The following is a 19702-nucleotide window of genomic DNA, read 5'->3' on the forward strand; positions in this document are numbered from 1 at the left end:
TGGAACTTTGCATTCAGTTGGGAATATCTTTCCCTTTTTTACTTTCCCTTTTGCTTTCCTTCTCTCCTCAGCTATTTCTGAAGCTTCATCAGAGCCATTTTGCTTTCTTCCTCTTCTTTTTCTTTGGTATGTTTTTTGTCACTGCCTTCTGTACAGTATTGCAAACCTCTGTCCATAGTTTTTCGGGCACTCTATCTACCAGATCTAGTCCCTTACATCTATCCATCACTTCTGCTTCGTATATGGTTTGATGATTTTCTCTACTTTCTTCAATTCAGAGTCCAAATTTTACAGTAAGGAGCTCATGATCTGAGCCACGGTCAGCTCTAGGTCTTGTTTTAACTGACTCTATAGAGCTTCTCTACCTTTGGCTGAAAAGCATATGATCAATCTGGTTTCATTATTGACCATCTGATCATGTCCTTGTGTAGAGTCATCTTTTGGGTTGTTGAAAAGAAGAGTGTTTGCTATGACCAATGAGTTATCTTTTTTAAAAAAAATTTTTGAAGGGGGAAGGCAGGGCAATTGGGGTTAAATGACTTGCCCAAGGTCACACAGCTAGTAAGTGTGTCAAGTGTCTGAGGCCAGATTTGAACTCAGGTCCTCCTGGCTCCAGGGCTGGTGTTCTACTCATTCCACCATCTAGCAGCCCCTGACCAGTGAGTTATCTTAACCAAACTCTATTAGTGTCTGCTCTGCTTCTTTTTATGCTCCAAGGCCAAACTTGCCTGTTATTCCAATTATCTTTTGATTTCCTACTTTAGTATTCTAATCCCCTATGATGAATGTAATATCTTTTGTTGTTGTTATGAAAATGGTAGGTCTTCATAGAACTGAATAACTTTGGTCTCTTGGGCAAATGGTTGGAACATAGACTTGTATTACTGTGATGCTGAATTCTTTGCCTTGGATTCAAACAGAGATAATTCTGTTACTTATGAGATTATACCCCAGTACTGCTCTTCTCACTCTTTTTTTTGGACCATGAAGGCTACTCCATTTCTTCTGAGGGATCTTGCCCACAGTAGTATATGTCAAGATCCCTTGAATTAAATTCACTCATTTCTGTCCATTTAAGTTCACTGATACCCAAGATGTTGATGTTCAATCTTTCCATCTTCAGTTTGACCACATCTAGCTCACTTTGGTTTAGAGTTCTTATATTCCAGTCTTCTATGCAATATTGATCTTTATAGCAATGGATTTTCCTTTTGTCACCAGACACATCCACAGCTGAGCTTCCTTTTGGCTTTGGCCCAACTGCGTCATTCTTTCTGGGCCGACTTGTAGTCGTCCTTTGCTCTTCCTCAGTAACATGTTGGATGCCTTCCAACCTGAGGGCTTGTCTTCAGATGTCATATCTTTTATTATTTTACACTTGTCCTTGAGGTTTTCTTGGCCAAGATACTGGAGTGCTTTGCCATTTCTTTCTCTAGTGGATCGCCTTTTATCAGAACTCTAGACTATGAGCTGTCCATCTTGGGAAACCCTGAATGGCATAGCTTATAGTTTCCCTGAGCTATGCTTCTGACACAACAGTGATCCAGTGATTGAGAAGACAGACAAATCACCTTTCTCAATATGTGGATGGAGCTTCCATACTAGGAATTACTTACAGGGATGAAACCATACCCTTTCTGCTCCTCCCAAAACAACAGTAACTAAAATCTTTATAATTTAGCAGCATAGAACAAGATAGCTCACATACTTAGATAGCATTCATTTTTACTTTCTGTTGAGCACATTAGTGTCTAGCTCAAATATTGGAGGAGGGCTATTTTTTTGTCATCTTAGAAATGTGCTGTTCTTTGTACAGGCATAGCCTGCAAAATGTTGCCTTGATGAATTTTGTAATGATTAATCTCATGATAATATGGTATAATCAAATTCCACCATAAAAGACAGTATAGAGATAGCATGTTGTAGTGGATAAATAACTGCCTCTTTGTAAGACAACATATCCTTTAGATTATTTAGATGCTAAACCAAAGTAGGCCTTATCTTTGATATGAATTAGAATTTATACTTTTGACTAAAAGGAGGTCTCTTATTTTCTAACAGCTATTTTTTTTCTTTTTAACCTTTTAGGAACTGGACAAAGAACTCCCAGTGATTTGCCCATATTTTGTTGATAACCCTGAAAAAGCTGGAATGAATAAAGGTGGTTTACGTGTCACATGGCTTGGACATGCAACAGTTTTGGTGGAAATGGATGAAGTAATATTTCTCACTGACCCTATTTTCAGTATGCGGGCTTCACTGACACAATTGATTGGTCCAAAACGTTTTCGCAAACCACCATGCACAGTAGAGCAGCTTCCCAAAATAGATGCAGTAATAATCAGTCATACCCATTATGACCACCTGGACTATAATACCGTACTTAGTTTAAATGCGCGCTTTGGTTCTGAGCTGAGATGGTTTGTGCCGATGGGTCTCTTAGAGTGGATGCAGAATTGTGGATGTGAGAATGTGATTGAACTGGACTGGTGGGAAGAGAACTGTATTCCTGGACATGATGATGTCACCTTTGTCTTTACACCTTCCCAACACTGGTGTAAAAGAACTCCAATAGATGACAATAAAGTATTGTGGGGCAGCTGGTCTGTCTTGGGGCCCTGGAATAGATTTTTCTTTGCAGGAGACACTGGTTATTGTATTGCTTTTGAAGAGATAGGAAAACGATTTGGACCTTTTGATCTTGCAGCTCTTCCCATTGGAGCTTATGAACCAAGGTATGTAGACTTCTCAGAGTTCATTAGATAAAGGGCATGTTTTATGTGAAATGATTTTAAGAATATTATTTGATTACTATTTGTCATAACTTGGTGGTATCACTTCTACCATACACTGATCTGAAACCAGTAAGCTATTGTTCATTTGTAGACTGAAATTCATGTGATACATGTCTAATCAATGAAAAACAGAAACAATTTGAAAGGATCAAGATGGATTAAAGTTACTTCTTAACTACATATACATGTCATTTAATACATAATTCAAGGTAATTGGTATTTGTCTTAGATCGCAGGAAGGGATGCTCAGAGACGCATTGGATTCACTCTGCTGAGATCCTACAAGCAGAAAGAATTATATTTGACCTATTTTACAAAGTACTAGAATAGGGTAATCTTTCACTTCTTCCTGATTTGTATAAACTGACCCCTAATCTCTTTCTTCTCTTGTTGTTCAGTCTTTTCAGTTGTGTCTGACTCTTTGTGAACCCATTTGGGGTTTTCTTAGCAAAGTTACTGGAGTAGTTTGCTATTTCCTTCTGTAGCTTATTTTACAGATTAGGAAACTGAGACAAACAGGGTTAAGTGACTTGCCCAGGGTCACATAGCTAATAAGTGCCTGATGCTGGATTTGAATTCAGGAAGATGAGTGTTCTGCCTCCAAGCCTAGCACTCTATCCACTGGGCCACTAGCACACTATAATCTCTTTCTTCTAGTAGGCTGCTTTTGATTCATTTAACCTGTTTCTTTCCCTATTTAACTAATGATCACTATCTCCTGTTACAGTCTTTTTCTTCCAATTTCCTTATTTTAAGCCAGGAAAATTTTACTTTTTCAGGTAATTTCTTTGAGACTTATTACCATCTCTATTCATATGACTCCTAGACTGACTTATCCATCCCTAATCTCTCTTCAGAGCTTGCATCCCAAAGTGCTTATTGGACATCTTGAACTGGATTTCCTGTTAACAACTCAAGCTTAAAATGTTCAAAACATAACATGTTATTTCTACCCCCAAACCTGCCCCTCTTCTAATCATCCTTGCTACTATTAGGGGGCACTAACATACTTCGATTACCCAGGTTTGCAATCTTGGTGTCACTCCTGATTCCTGCCTTTCACTCCCCACACATACAGTAAGTTGCTAGATCTTCTTTCTGGTTTCACAGCACCTCTCATGTAGTAACTGTGTCGCCATTCACAAGCCATCAGCCTGTTTCAGGACCTCATCAGTTTTCTCCTGAACTTTTAATAGTCTTTCATTTGGTCTCCCTACTTCAAGCCTCTCCTCAATTCAGTTCATCCTTCACACAGCTGCCAAAGTGGTTTTCCTAAAGTGCAGGTTGGATCATGTTACTTCTTTATTCAGTAAATTCCAGGGGCTTCCTATTACCTCTAGGATCAAATATAAACTCTTGGCCAGCTTTTGAAACTCTTCAAACCTAACCTCATCCTATGTCGTTGTTCAGTCGTGTCTGACTCTTCATGACCCTTTTTAGGGTTTTCTTTGCAAAGATACTGAGTACATTCCCTTTTCCTTACTCCAGCTCCTTTTACAGATGAGAAAACTGGCAAACAGGGTTAAGTGACTTGACCAGTCACACAGTTAGTAAATGTCAGAGGTTGGATTTCCTGACTCCAGGCCAGCATTCTATCTACTGTGCCTCCTAGCTGTCCCCTCCTCCTGCCTTACCCATCTTCTTATACATTACTCTCTTCTTTGCAGTCTTCAGTATAGTCACATGTCTTACTCATTGGTCTACACCCACTGTCTGTTCTCCTATCTCAGGGCTTCTGTACAGACTAGCTCTTATGCCTCCTTCCTTGCCTTCACCACCAAGAATCAGTGGCTTCCCTCTTTAACTCAAGTGTAACCTTCTATATGAAACCCCTGCTGATCTGCCCAGGTGCTAATGAGTTTTCTCTTAAACCTATTTTCATTAAAATGTAAGCTCCTTTAGGGTAGGGACTATCTCAGTTTTGTCTACGTATCCTCACTGCTTAGAACAGTGTCTGTCACATAGTAATAAATGATTGTTGATTGATTACAGTTAGCCGTTAGGAGCTAGATGTCAGTTGTTTCCCTTTAATAAAATACAAGTGGTAGTGGAAACGTGAACCTGGGTTTGAGTCCTGCCTATCAAGAAACATACAAACGCTACCACTAAATTAATATTTTTTAAACCATCAAACCAAGATTTTGAAAACAATGTAACAAGCTAATATTATCTCATTTTTTGGGTCAAAATGTGTTTTTATAATATGAAAAATTCTCCTACTTTGTAGTTCTATAAAGATTTTCTATTTATTACTTATATAAAGCTTTAAATACTTTCAAAAGGGGGAGCTATACTAATTTGTAGTTTAAAACTACTGTTTCTCTATGTACCAATATACATTAATCTGTATGAGTTATGCATGTGTCGTTTTTCACTACTAGATTTTAAAGTCCATGAAGGCAAGAATTATTGCATATATTAGGTGCTTAATAAATGCTTATCAAATTGTTGTTAAATTGAAACAAAAACAAAACAGCACTCCATTTCGCTCCTTGCTCCAATATTAAAAAAAAGGAAGAAAAAGCAATTTTAGGCACTTTTTAAATTGTTTCACAAAATTGCCATGGAATCTGGAAAAAAGCAGTGACTGACCTCCTATGCTGATGCTGGGGAAGCAATGGCTATTGTTGTTAAAAAGCCTCTTGAGACTAAGATTCACCTAATAGGAACATGAAATAACAACCCCCAGATTGTACAAATAGCAATCATTGCTAGAATTTGTGGTGTGAAGTGTTAAGAAGCCCCACATGCAGCACTAGCCTTATTCTGTCCTCTGTAGTTCAAGAGTCTTGCTGTTCACAATGGTATCTCACTAGGGTTGATAATTGTTGCTGTTGTGTTTGTCCTTCATTCTCGAAGAGGACCGTGACATCATGGAAATGATGACATGACTTGCAGTTGATTTTGATTTGAATGAGGGAGGTCTGTGCAAGGTCACCAGCCTCACTTTCTCCTCCAGGACCATCTGGGTCCAGTGGCCTGATATTCACCAGGATGACTGGAGATGGCCCAGGAAGCAGGATTGATAACATAGGAAAAAGAAACCCCAAATTGTATTTCAACCTCAGAATTGGTGGTAGTTGGAAGGGAGAAGAGAGAGGAGAGAAGCTGATAATGCAAAGGAAACAAAAAGTCTTTGAATAAATATTGCATGCTTTCCATAGCCTTTGTGGTAGTGTTTGTAGAAAGCACCTAGCATGGTGCCTGGCACATTGTAGTCACTTAATAAATGGTTATTCCCACCCTTTGTATAAAAGTATTTTCCCCCTAAAGCATAGTTTGTATTAGTCAGTTTACTATTTGAGAAAGTACTATGCTTACTAAAATGTTTAAATGTAAATCTTATCTGAAGAGGAAATGGAATTCCTGATTCTCAGCAACCATGTCTCTTAAAAATGGTGTAAATTCTTATCCACTTATTGTTTTTTAGAAGCTTAACAATGGATACAGAATTGACTTTTCACTTCCAATTCTGTATCCGTTGTTAAGCTTCACCGAAGCATGTCAAAGATAGTAGAATGCAACATACTTAGTTTTTAATGTTCGTATGACTCTTTCAGAAGAATTCCAGAGTGTTTAAAAAAAAACCTTATTGGTGATGAAATTGCATAGGGAAAAATGAGCTAATTCAAGAGAGAAAAGGAAGCTTTTATTTGCAGAAGGTCGACTAAGGAAACAGTACTTATCTATTAGTTAGCATTTATTTTTTGTGCAAATTCAGGAGTTATTAAAAAATAAAAGTAGATTGGTATGCAATTTACATTGAAGAGGCTACACTTAATTTTTGTTACATTTCTTTAGATGGTTTATGAAACACCAGCATGTAGACCCTGAAGAAGCTGTAAGGATTCACATCGATGTTCAAGCAAAGAAATCCATAGGAATTCATTGGGGAACCTTTGCCTTAGCAAATGAGGTGAGTTTGAATCTGTCATAAAAATAATTGTATGTTTATTTAGCCTTTGTTTTCCTTGTCCAAGTCCATTATGTTAGAACCCAGGAACACTTGCTGTGGCTGTTTTCATTGAGAGGAATCTGTGGGATCCAAAATGTATTCATTCATTTATCTAGCATTAACTGGGGAGAATTATTTGCACCTGAAATAAAGAGGTCCTTACTGCATTCAGCATTTTTAACTTACCTTGGCAGTTAATGAAACTCTTGATCTTATTAAGTAAAGTGGCGTTGTGTGTGCTAAAAATTAGTAATTCATGTTTAAGTCTTGAAATTTCTTTTTATTTTCTTAGTTTCACCGTGGGGTTTCCTCCATTTCATTCCTTTCAATAAATTAGTCAGCCCAAGTGTAACCTTCTACATGAAACCTTTTCTGATCTCCCTGTGTGCTCATTAGAGTTCTATCTTAAAACATTACTCCCCTCCTTGCAGTGTTCAGCACAGTCCTATGTCTTACTCAGTCCACACACACTGCCTGTTCTCCTATTTCTGGGCCTGTCCTATGCCTCCTTTCTTACCTTCACCATCAAGAATCACTGGCTTCCCTCTTCAGCTCAAGCATAACCTCCACATGAAACCTTTTCTGATTCCCCCCAGGTGCTAATGGGTTCCCTCTCAAAACTACTTTCATCAAAGTGATACGTCATTTAAATCTCTGCCCTTCTCTCTCTAATTTCTACTAAATTGTTATATTTTGGACTTTGTGGAAATCTTCCAGTAGAAGTTGGATGACCACTTGTGATGTTGCAGAGGTACTTGCTGGTCAGGTTTGGATGAGATAACCTTCAAGGTCCCTTCAAGTTCTGAGATTCTGCACTTATATCTTGAATCAAAATTCACATTTTCCTATTAATCTTTCCTTAATTTTGTAGTTCTCTTTAAATGTATTTTAAACTTTTAAAGAAAGGAACAATTAATTAGTAACATGGGGTAGAAGAAATCACTTTGTTAATACTTATTTGTTTCCTAACCCTAGTATATTTTAAGATTCAATGTACAAACCTTTATCTAACCCCTCATCTGAAGTAAGATTTCCTTTTAGACTTTCCTACTTTATGCTTATTTTCATTTAGGTCTGAAAAAATGCCAAAAGGGAGATCTTGAGTTATGTACAGTGTGTGCTTTATCCTAGTAAATTAGTAAAATAATATATTCCTAGAACCATAAAATCTTGGGGATTAGAAGAAGCCTTAGAAGTCATATAGTCTAATAGTTGAAACAGGAAGGTTGCCTAATAATAACTTACATTTATGTAGTAAAGTTTATGAAGTTCTTTCCTGGCAACAACGGTGTGAGAACAGGCAGTACAAGAATAATTATTCCCATTTTAGGGATGAGGAATTTGAGAATCAGAGGACAGATGACTTGCTTAAAGTCATACAAATGAAAGGTTAGAAATAGAATTTGTGCTCCCAACACCAAGTCCTAGTGTGCCAAATTTCACTTTAAATCAAAATGCCTCACAATATCAGCCTGGTCTTGAAGACCTCAAGAAATGAGATACTTACCACTTCATAGGGTATTGTTTCACTGTTGAGTAGCTATAATTGTTAGCATTGATATAGATCTGAAAGCTCTGTGACTTCTGCCCATTAGCCATATAACTGTGGAATCTCAGAATTGGAAAAGCCAGGCACTGGAGATCATCTTATCTAACACAGTCATGAATAGCAATCTTCTCTACAACAGACCTGACAAGTGGCCTTTGGCTTAAATATTTTCCATAATTCAGAACTCACTAATTTCCAATGAAGAATAGTCTATTTTGGGGCACTCAAATTTTCAGGAAATTGATTCTTAAAAATCTAAAATCTCTCTTAGTCACTTCTGTTGTTGTTTGTCCTTCATTCTCAAAGAGGACCATGACATCAGGAAGGAAATGCCAAGTGAATTGGATTTAAGTGAGGCAAGACTGTGCAAAGTCACCAGCCTCACTCTCTCCTCTGGAGCCATCTGGGTCCAGTGGCAAGATACAAATCAGGATGACTGGAGATGGCCCTGAATTAGTCACTTCTACTCATTGACCCTCTGGGGATAGAGGGAGACAAGCTTAATCCATTTTAAATTTAATAATTTTTCAAATACTTAAGAAAAAAAGACAAACAACTATCACATCCTCTCCAAGTCTTTTTTTTTGATAGTAAACATTCCATGTTCCTTCAACAGACATGGTTTTGGTTCTGTCACCATATTTAAAAAATAATGGAAGCATTCTAGATTCTCTGGGTCTTTTCTAAAATGTAGTACTTGTGGATGCTGAGGAATTTTATGTGAGTCAAGGAAGTACATCTTTCGTCCCTCTAGTAGAGTGATGGGACTATGGATGTTGTACGGACTGTTAGACTTGGTTACGGTGTCTGTCGGTCAGCTTCTACACTTTGTTACATGGGAAGGTTTATTGAGGGTTAGTGAGATAGATCCCTAAATGGCTGTCATGTACAAACAAAAGACACATCAACGAAAAAAATTTTTAAGTGGTGATCAGAATTGGACACAGTACTATGTATGTAGTCTGATCAGGGCAGAATAGAATAAGACTAGAAATTCCTTCTTTCTGTATACTGTGTTTCTATTAATATGTCTTAGGGTTGAGTTAGCTGTATCTTTTTTTGGCTGCCATGTTACACTAGTAATTTCCTGAGTTTGTAATCCACTCAGATGCCTGTTTCCTTTCCACATAAACTGTTTAGCTATTATGACTTCTCCATCCACTACATTGGTATTTTGTTTTTTGAACTTTAATAGTGATAATAGTGAAGTCTATTTAGTACTTTAAGGCTTGCAAAAGGATTTACATACATTCTCGTTTAATCCCTAATCCAACAACCCTATAAGGTAGGTACTACTATTATCTTCATTTTATGACGAGGAATGTAAGGCTCCAAGAGAGGTTAAGTGATTTGCCTAGGGTCATCCAGCTAGTAAATATGTATGCACGAGGCAGGTTTGAAACTTGGGTCTTCTTGACTCCCAGGTCATGCTGCCTCTCAAGAATATTTACATTTATTTACAAGTACTCAAATAGATTTGTACTGTTTTCAAAGTGGATGTGCTCTTGCTAAACCTATCAAAACTCATTCATTTCTAAACTACTGAAACCTTTCAAATGTAGGTCAAAAGATCTGTGATTTTATCTTTATAGGTAATCCCCCCACCAACACAGGTTGCAACCATTTGGTATCTTTATGAGTTGATGTTGTCAAAAAATTCACCAACATTCTGGTGATGAGCTTCCTTATTTATGGATCTGGAACTGTAATTTCACTGCATGGACAGATCCTGGTGTGAAAACCTTTACCATAGATGAAAAAAGAGTACTTAGTTCTAGAAAAAGTAAAAAGTTAAGAATATGCTGAAGTCTATTAAGGACATTATGATCCTCAAAACTTTCTTCTCTGTTTTTCCATTCTTTCCTTAACTTCCAAGTCCTGAATCTGGCCAGAGGGGTAAGGTTAATATAATTCTACTGTGCTTCTGCCAACAAAAAAGGATTCCATCATTAAGTGCTTGGTTTTCTCGTACATGAACCAAAAAGCAAATTTGTGGTCATACTTAATGTCCATTTAATGTTATATTTTGGCATTGATTCTGTTTCCCTTAAATGAAAGTGATTCTCTACAAAACCATTTCCTCTACCAAACCACTTCCTCCAACAACGAGGCCTCACTAGATATATTACCTACTACCTCATATAACTTAGTAATATACAACCTTATTTTGCGCTGAATTTGACATACAATGTTTCATTTGGATGAATGTCTAAGAGTTGAAATGGATTGAACAACTAGTGACTCATATCTGTTATCTCAACAACTAATGATTTAATCCAGCATAGGAAAAATGATTGAGATTTGTGGTACTTCTGTCGGATATTTTGGAACCATGAAATTCTCTACTGTTAGAGTTGGAAGCAACTGCAATGGATGTTAGAATCCAGCTTCCTACTCATTGCAGGACTCTTCCTGCCCTCCTCGTGCCTGGGGGTCTTCTTGTACATGAACTGAAAAACAAATCTGTGGTCACACTTAATGCCCTAATGTTATACTTTAAGCACTCTCTGCCCAAGCATTGCTTGGTGGCATACTGGACCTGGAGTCTGGAAAACCTGAGTTCAAATCTGGCCTCAGATATTTGTTAGTGATGTGACCCTGGGTAAGTCATTTAACTCTGCTTTAGTTTCCTCAGTTGTAAAATGATGATCATAATAGCACCTTCCTCCTTAGGGTTCTTATGATAAGTATAAAGAACCCTGTGGCCTATGACTAAAGACTTTCCTCCAGGTTGGCGCTGCTCCGTCTTTGGGTTGGATTTGTTTACTTAATTACATACGCACGCACACAAACACACACACACACACACACACACATTTAACTGTACTCTATCTCTCTCCTACTTGTGTGCAAGAAGATAATGATGTACTTTGTCAAATATATTGCTGAAATCAAGATATTCTGTTTATAGTTCTCTGTTACACAAATCCAATAATCCCAATTGGTTAACAATTTCAATGTTACTTATTGGGCAAATGCTGGTTTTTACTGATCACTGATCCATTTTTTAAATGTCCATAGATGATTATTTATTAAATAAACCTTTCTAGACTTTGACTGGGGATCCACACCTGGCTCCCTTGCCCAGTTTCTGATATTTACCTTTTTCTCCCTTTTGAAAACTAAGACATTTGCTTATCTCCGGAATCTGAGTACCTTTCCCATTCTCAATAATTTTTTTTTATATTGCTGCAATCACACCTGAAAAGTCCTTTGGTTCCTTTCTGAAATTGGAATCAAGGCAAGAGTTTTATGGATTCATGACAAATTGGTGTTTCTCAATCTCTGTTGGACCCTCAGTGAAGCATGGCGATTCTTTTATTCTTACCAGCTTGATGCTTTCTTGCCCTCTCCACAGTAGCCATTCTGAACCTTCTCTTCTCTCTTTGAGATTATGATGTCACTTCTTCACCCTTTCCTCTCAACAGTGAATCTAGAAGACTACTTTACTGAGGTGATAGGAGCCCACTGTTTCAACTGTTTTAACTCTGCATTTCAGAAGCTATCTTCATCAGTTGCCACTCTCTCAATTCAACTCAACAAAGATTTATTAAACCCTTACTATGTATATGACTTTATAGAAGAAACACAGAGATAAGAAAGTCCCTGCCCCTCTCAGCGCTTATATTCTATTGGGGGGGAGACAGCATGCAAACAAATAAGAAAATTAAAAAATACACAAAATAAATTAATTTGGGAGGTTGGGGAGAAGCATTAATTACAGTGAGTTGCAGAGTAGGAAAGTCCTTATGTAGAAGTGACACTTCAGATGACCTTTGAAGGAAACAGAGATTCTAAGAAGTAGAAATAGGACAGAATTCCAGACATCGCAGAGGTGGGGGAAAGAATGCTGTATATGGGAAACTGAAAGTAGGACAGGATGACATTCGAGAGAGTATGATGGAAAGTACAACTGGATAGAAAGGCTAGGGACAGGGCTTTAAATACCAGAGGACTTTATAGTTTATCCTAAAGGAAGTCACCGAAAATTCTATTTCTTGGATCCTTTACTGTTTGAAATCAACATGTCCTTTCCTCATATTTGAGAATCTGTTGAATTAATCCTGCCAAAGACCTTGGAAATGGAAGAATGAGTAACAGTATGGGGCAGAGAAACGTTTCAGAGTAGAGAAATGGAAGGACTTCTATTCTTACCCAAACAACTTTAAATTCATCAGCTAAGGACCTTACTACAAAATCTCTATTGGCTTCTTATTATCTCTTGAATAAAGTACAGACCACTCAGCCTGGCATTTAAAGCTGTCCGATATATCCTTCCTCCCACTTCCCTTTCCAGGACTATTTCATATATTCCTTTGGTACTCTCAGTTTCAGTCATTTGCCTTGGCATAGGCAGTTCCTCCATGTCTCTCAGGCTTTCCTTCCTCAGTCCCACCTTAGAGAATACTTCCTTTTTCTCCAAAGCACAGCTCATAAGCCTTTTCATACAGGAAGCCTTTCTTGACTTTGACATAAACGTCTTTGCAAATATTTTCTGTCATGCTTACTGTATCTTGTCCTCCTTTCGATTTCATTCTTAAAAAATCCTTGGGATAACTTTGCCTGGTTAGGTCTTTCACCAAGCTTTCTTTTCTTTGTACTCTGTTTTTTAAAAATAACTTTGTATATATACTTTGTATTTGTACTTCTGTACATGTTGAGTTCCCCCTCCTTCCTTCCCACCTGTTTCTTGGTAGAATGCAAACTGTCTGAGGTCAGGGGCTGTTTTGTTTTCATCTTTGCACACCAAGTGATTAGCACATAGTAGGTGCTAAATAAATTGAACTCAGTTTAAAGCATCTGCTTTGTCTGTGGCATTATTGATTATTGTACAATCTACCTCATCTCAATTCATCCCCCCATTTGGGGCTTTCTTGGCAGAAATACTGGAGTGGTTTGCATTTCCTTCTGCAGCTCATTTTCACAGGTGAAGAACTGAGGTGGACAGAGTTAAGTGACTTGTCCAGGGTCATATAGCTAGTGTCTGAGGCAAACAGGGTGAAGTGACTTGCTCAGGGTCATACGGTTATAAGTATCTGGGATCAGATTTGAACCCAGGTCTTCCTGACTTCAGGCTCTGCACTCTATCCACTGTGTCACCTAGTTGCTCCAAGCATTGGCCTAACACTCTAACCTTTCCTTCTACTTCTAAACATAAAGAGGTCATTTAGGTTCCTTAACCTTCCCATCATTAGTCATATATTTTGACTTACATTTTGTAGTGATCCTTGGCTATATGCCCCTGTCTTCTGTACCTTTTTAAAAAACATGAACTGATCATAGAACTCCCTTCCCAGCTGCATTAATCTTTTCATTGCCATCTTTCCCTTTCCCTTTCCCCCCCCCTCAGGTTCATTTATGATTATAGTGTCGGAATCCCATTTTTAGCTTCCCTTTCCTTTGGAGTTTTGGAGCTTCTTTATAGTTAACAGGTCTTGAAACCATTTTAGGTTGAAATTTGCTTGCAAATTTCAAATAATAAAAATGTTGCTCATATAGGATTCAAAGAATTTTTATGTCTTTTCTTCTTATAGTTCTTACATTTTTGATCATTTGCCTTTTTTTTCTCTTCTTTTTCCAGTATTACTTGGATCCTCCATTCAAACTGAATGAATCTCTACAGAGGTATGGAATTAACAATGAAGATTTCTTCACCTTGAATCATGGAGAATCAAGAGATGTAAAGACCGATGATGAAAACCTTGAATAAATGTGGATGATAAAAACTGGGAATAAATATGAGTATCAGAGGGCTTTTAAAAAAAAACAACCTCTTGCAGGATTTGAAATAGCAAAACAAATTTTAAAATTAAGAGATAAAGAAAGGGTGATTTTCTTTTAAATTTAGAAATAGATTTCTCCAAATTTGCATTTTACTTTATTTGTGATAATTTACACAGGCTAGTTAATTTGTACATTGAAATGTAACAGAGCAATAAAATCATTAGATTAGGTAATGTATAGAATTTAAATACCATCTGTCTAATGCCAGAACACTGCAATGGAAGCTTTTTTTTTCTTACTAATTTAAGAGAGTGATTCATAGGCTGGGTTCCTTTTCCAGAAGTTCTGAAAGGTTCATTCCTATGCTTCAGGTCCTTTATATGAGGTGAATCAAATTTATTGTATACCTATGTATTTTTAGAGCCCTAATCAGTAATGTAATCCCCTACCCCCACAGTACTTTGTTACTTAAGCCAACATACATTTCCAACTATGCTTTTTTCAGGATATGGAGATTGGGGTTCTGTTCTGCTTTTTGAAGGGTTTTTTGTTTTTTAAATAAGGGTATGATATGCTCCAGCTGAATTAGGAGGGAGAAGGTACAGAATGACGTAAAGCTAGGGGAATAAGAAAGTATTATTTTTGATAACTTTTTTATTTTTAAAAATAAGATCTTTCATTAAGCACAAATATATATGACTTGCTCCATGGAAATTGATGGTTTTTTTTTTACATAATTTATATTCAGGTCTTGATAAAATATATTAATAGAGTATAGGTTCATTTAAATTTGATCCTGTCCATTCACCAATCTCTCTCTAAAAATATACTCCTTAATATTCTTGCCTATATTTTCCTTTTCACTGGTCTGTGTAGCATAATCCTAAAAATTTTAATAATAATGTTAATTTTTTAAAATTAACTTAATGATTACCTTGTGTTAGATTAAATAACTTGCAGTTAGATTTTCTTTCATTGTAAGAAGGGTTCTCTATTATATATATATATATATATATATACTCATACTACCCTGTGCTACAGTCTTACCTAAATAAATTTTCTGCATGTCATTACTAGAATCGTGTATTTTATGCCAAATGTTTAGTACTTCAGGGAGCAGCCAGTTAGTCAATAGCTTGATAAATTTGCATGTATGTACAGAAGCACTGTGACTTGGTTGCAAAGCACTGAATGTCTGAATTCAAGCCCTGCCTAGCTATACCACTGATTTTTTTTGGCAACTTCAGATAAGCCACCTATGCCTCCCTGTGCTTCTGTTTCCCCATCTGTAGTATGGAGATAAAACTTTTTACCTACTTCCAGGCATACTGAGGAATAAATCTTAAGTAATAGTAAAAGTACCTTGAAAACATACAAGAGAAAATTATTATTTAAGGTATTTGGATGTCTAAGAAAAGGCACATTTAAACATAGACCCAATGCCTCTGAAAATGTACCTTGCTATATTTTTACCATACATGTTAGGAAATGAAAAACTGAGGGTGAGCTAACTCATCCATGTTGCATACTTAAGAGAAAAAACCCACATGTAATTGTTGATGTTAAGCTTTAGTAAATTCTATTTTTTGTGTGCTTATAAAGATGCAAATAAATTGAAAATTTTGTGTACTATTTGACACTAACAGCACAAAATTATCCTCATATATTAAATCAGTTTTCCATAGAAAAAAATGTACAAGTATGTACATCTTTAGTACAAAGTAAAATTGTATAGGAAGACAGGAATTAGAGCATGGTGATTTTACAATAGTAGTGCTGACCCTACCTGTAAACTCCAGTAACCATGGACACCTAATAGAAGCCAACATCTTGTCAACCACTTTCCTAGCGTTATGTGCTGAACTAAAATTTTAAAGATTTCAAATGAAGTCTGTCTACCATTTAAATTTACATTTTGCTTAATATTTCTATTCCATGAGTCACCTTAACATTGTTTTATATTTATAATAGCACCTTTTAAAAGATCTCCAAGCACTTTAGAACATTCTAACCTATTTATTCCCTTAGCAAACTCATTTTTATTCAGACTTTTGTATGAAAATTTTGTTACTGTGTTTTAATTGCTCTTACTTTTAAGATTTACTGAATAGTGTTCTTTTTAGTAATTAAAACATTGAGGAGTCTAGTCCTAAGTGTATAATGAAACACCCCTCTTCACTGAACTCCCTAAGGATTAACCACCTTTATTCCTCTTTTAACATTTCTTTTCCATTGTAATATTTGTCTTTTGCCATTGTAGCCAGAGTGGCCTTTGTTTTCTTTGAGTGACTCAGTTTATCTCATTGAGCATTGCTGGGCCATGCCTGGGAGCAGAGAACTTCCTGTGTGACCTCTTCCAGGGCAGGAAGCCCAGAAACCCATGCCTGGAAGCAGAGAACTTCCTGTGTGATGAGTCATGGGGCTGGCTGAGGGGAGGTGTTGACTCCAAAGCCATGCCCTATTGGGTGTTAAGCTAGTCTACGCTAGGGGGAGAGGCCACCTCAAGAACCAATCGGCCCTGGTCATTCAGGCGGCGCTTGATGATGTCAAAAACTCTATAAGAGGGGAGAGGACAGCTTGAAGAGCTCTCTTTCCTTTTCCGATTGGCTTGGGAGCAGTGGGGAGCGTGACTCTGAGCCAGCCCTTGTCCTCGGGCTGAGCCCAGATGTTGGTAACTATGAATTGTATTGGGTCTATCTTGATATTTGTAATTTGTTTGTATTTTGGTTTTGAGGTTCGGGGTGCTGGTTTGTTTTCCCCCAAACTAAATGAATGTTCTGAACTTCAGGGTGCTGGCTGTTTGTAACCCCTGAACTAGCTGACTGTAATCTGTATTTGGTCTGTCTGTTGATGCTTGTCTCTTTGCTCCCCTGAACTAATTGAATGCTAACTGAATGCTGGCATTTTCTCTTGAACTAAATGAATGTTGTCTGTATGCTAACTGAATGCTGGATTAAAGTAAGCTGGTCAACCCCTTCACCATGCTTTTCTTGTTTAAGCAGATAAAAAGAACCTGTGCTTTCCCAGCAGCCTCCTGGGTGCTGGCTGTGGGGGGATCTTACGCCCCCATGGGAGCTGCTAACAGAAGCTGCTAGCTGGGTTGTTAAAACAGCCATCCACACTTAGGAAGGTTTGCACAGTGTACAGTGATGGAAGTTTTCAAATCTGAAAAAGTATGAAGGGTGAATGACAATAAGATGTTTCCCTTTATTTGGAATAAAGAGAAGTATGCTTTTTGGGTTCAGTCTAACATCTACTTTCAGTCTATCATAAAGTGAAGTCATAATACACTTCAGTTTGTTAGAATGTTTACTATTTTTTTTTTGTCATTTTCCCCCCAAAGTAAAGACTCTCTTTCTCCTCAGGTTATCATTCCTTGTCCTCCTCAAAATTGTTGGTTCTAATAATTAGGAGGAAAATCCTACCTAATTAAAAAAAACAGCATTATTCAAGCTGTGCCATGACATTACCTAGCACATAGGTATCAAACATGGCCAAATAAACTTTTCTTTCTGTATTATCATCCTGTAACATATCCTCGTAAATTCCACTCCCTCTTTCATATTAATATATTTGGAAAATGTCCTAATTTCAAGAAAATACAAGGAATTGTAATGATCAATAGTTTCAATAAATGGGTTTGGCTGAGGCAGGGAGAGAATGAATGAAACGCAATCATGCAAACTGTTGGTAAAGGACATTAAAACCAAAAGCCAGTTATACTGAGTGCACATGTTGCTTGTATGTTTTCATTAATTATGAAACATTCAAGAAAGTAGTTTTAAAATGCTGTAAAGAAATGTGCCTTTTTTTAAAAAAGGATGTAACACATGTGATTGCATCACTATGTATAAAATTATAACTGCTGGCCAGAATGTGTACATTACTATTCTCTCTCATCAGGAAGTCTATTTTTTACCTTATATAGTACTTTTCTATTGTAAATATATTGTTATTTTTAAAGCTTGATTTGTGTCAACTTGCCTGAAAAATTCACATTTTTCTCTAATCATGGATTCTTGATTCTCTAGATGAAGCATTCATATATCTATGTAATGAAAAAAAATTTTTTGAAGTATTCTTTGGGCACAAAAAGCACAAGGGGAAATAAAACCTATGTATTGGTTCCTGTATTGCTAAGCATAGTCTTGGATTATGAATATTAATACTATAAACCCAGTTGAATATATCTGTATCAACACATTACCACAATAGCTTGTGAAAATAAACTTACTTGCTACAAGTGCTGTTTCAGTAATTTTTACATACTTTAACTTCCTACTGGTACCATTGATGGGATATGAATGTAAATTCTTTGCCAATATAGAGATGCCATTTCTTAATATTTGAATAGCCAGTGCCTGGTATGGAGGAGGTGCTTAATAAATGCTTACTGATTGATTAAAGGCATTGACATTGCTAGGGAAATGCATATACTTTTAAAAATGTAGCATAAAAAATGTTTTTAACTTTAGTGAGGGTGGGCAGCATTCTACCTGGAAAACCATCTCTGTAAGTTATTTTCTTCCACAAAATATAAGCATCACTAGAATAGTTTTTCAACATAAAGTATTATGGGTGGTTTTCTTTCAAACAACATTGCAATATTCATCTATTTGGATGCTGTCCAATGATGCAGACTGAAATCCATCCATTTCTTGCAGCTCTTATGGGCCTTCCCCCAAATGCACCAGAGGTTCTACCTAGGGCTTGAAGGCTGCCTCACCTTCTCCTCACATTGTAAAGCTATTATGGAAGCACTTGAGATGTCTACCCGTCATCCCATAGCCTCCCCACCTGACTGGCCTATCTTTTTCTATCACACATTTCTCTGATGACATCTTTGCTCCTTTTCTCTAGAGCTCATTTATGGGCTGAAGCTTCCTCACTCCTACAATGAGCTTTTTCCTGCCAATCTGTGTGATAGTCATTTCAGTTTCTTCAGAGGCTTTGCTCCATGATTCACAGATAGATAAACACCACTGTTACTACGCTGGCATTGAAAAGATGGGCCTTTAATTCTAGGGATTTGGGACTGGAAAAGGAGCTGTGCAATTTCCTGAGGGCAACCCCTTCTTCCCCCTTTCATTTACTTCTAGGCCAAGCTCTTCCTTCTATACAGAGTCAGATATCTCAATCCATGGGCAAGCTCTATAGGTTATCCATCCAACTGCATGTCATATACATGACTCATTCAGTGAAACATTATGTTATCAGTGTGAGTTAAATGAGGGTACTTGTTAGACTTGCCTATTTGAGTGCCTATGACAGGCTTAGCCCTCTGCTGGCTGTCCTGAAAGGGAAAAATTGTATAAGATACAGTTATTAATTTAGTTGGAAAGTCAAGACAATCACCTGTTTCATCAAAATCGATTACACAGGAAGAGGAAGAAGGAAATGTGGTTAGACAGCAGTTAATATTTAATTAAATTCAATAAGCATTTAATAAGCATTTACCAGGCACCAGGTACTGTGCTAGGTTTGGAACTACAGACAAAAATTAAACAGGCCCTACCTGTTAGGAGATTTTGTTTTATCAGGGGAATTTACATTCTCTTGGGTGTGTGTGTGTGTGTGTGTGTGTGTGAGTGGATTGTGCTAAATTTGAGTTAGTAATTTCATATGGCAGTTAAAAACAGTCAATGAAGTCTTAGCATTAATAGAAAGCACCCAGAAGGG

The 19702-nt window shown here is 37.1% G+C and overlaps 1 protein-coding gene across 1 annotated transcript in view; it reads left to right on the plus strand.

The window, feature by feature from the left end:
- NAPEPLD (N-acyl phosphatidylethanolamine phospholipase D) overlaps positions 1 to 18266 on the plus strand; it is an 80095-nt gene extending 61829 nt beyond the window's left edge. The window contains 3 exon segments of the mRNA XM_036761614.1: positions 2089 to 2735; positions 6597 to 6711; positions 13881 to 18266. Of these exon segments, the coding sequence (XP_036617509.1) occupies positions 2089 to 2735; positions 6597 to 6711; positions 13881 to 14009 (891 nt within the window). The 3' untranslated portion in view covers positions 14010 to 18266.
- The last annotated feature ends 1436 nt before the right edge of the window (positions 18267 to 19702 follow it).

Source organism: Trichosurus vulpecula, chromosome 5 (assembly GCF_011100635.1).
Source record: "Trichosurus vulpecula isolate mTriVul1 chromosome 5, mTriVul1.pri, whole genome shotgun sequence".
NCBI classification, from domain to species: domain Eukaryota; kingdom Metazoa; phylum Chordata; class Mammalia; order Diprotodontia; family Phalangeridae; genus Trichosurus; species Trichosurus vulpecula.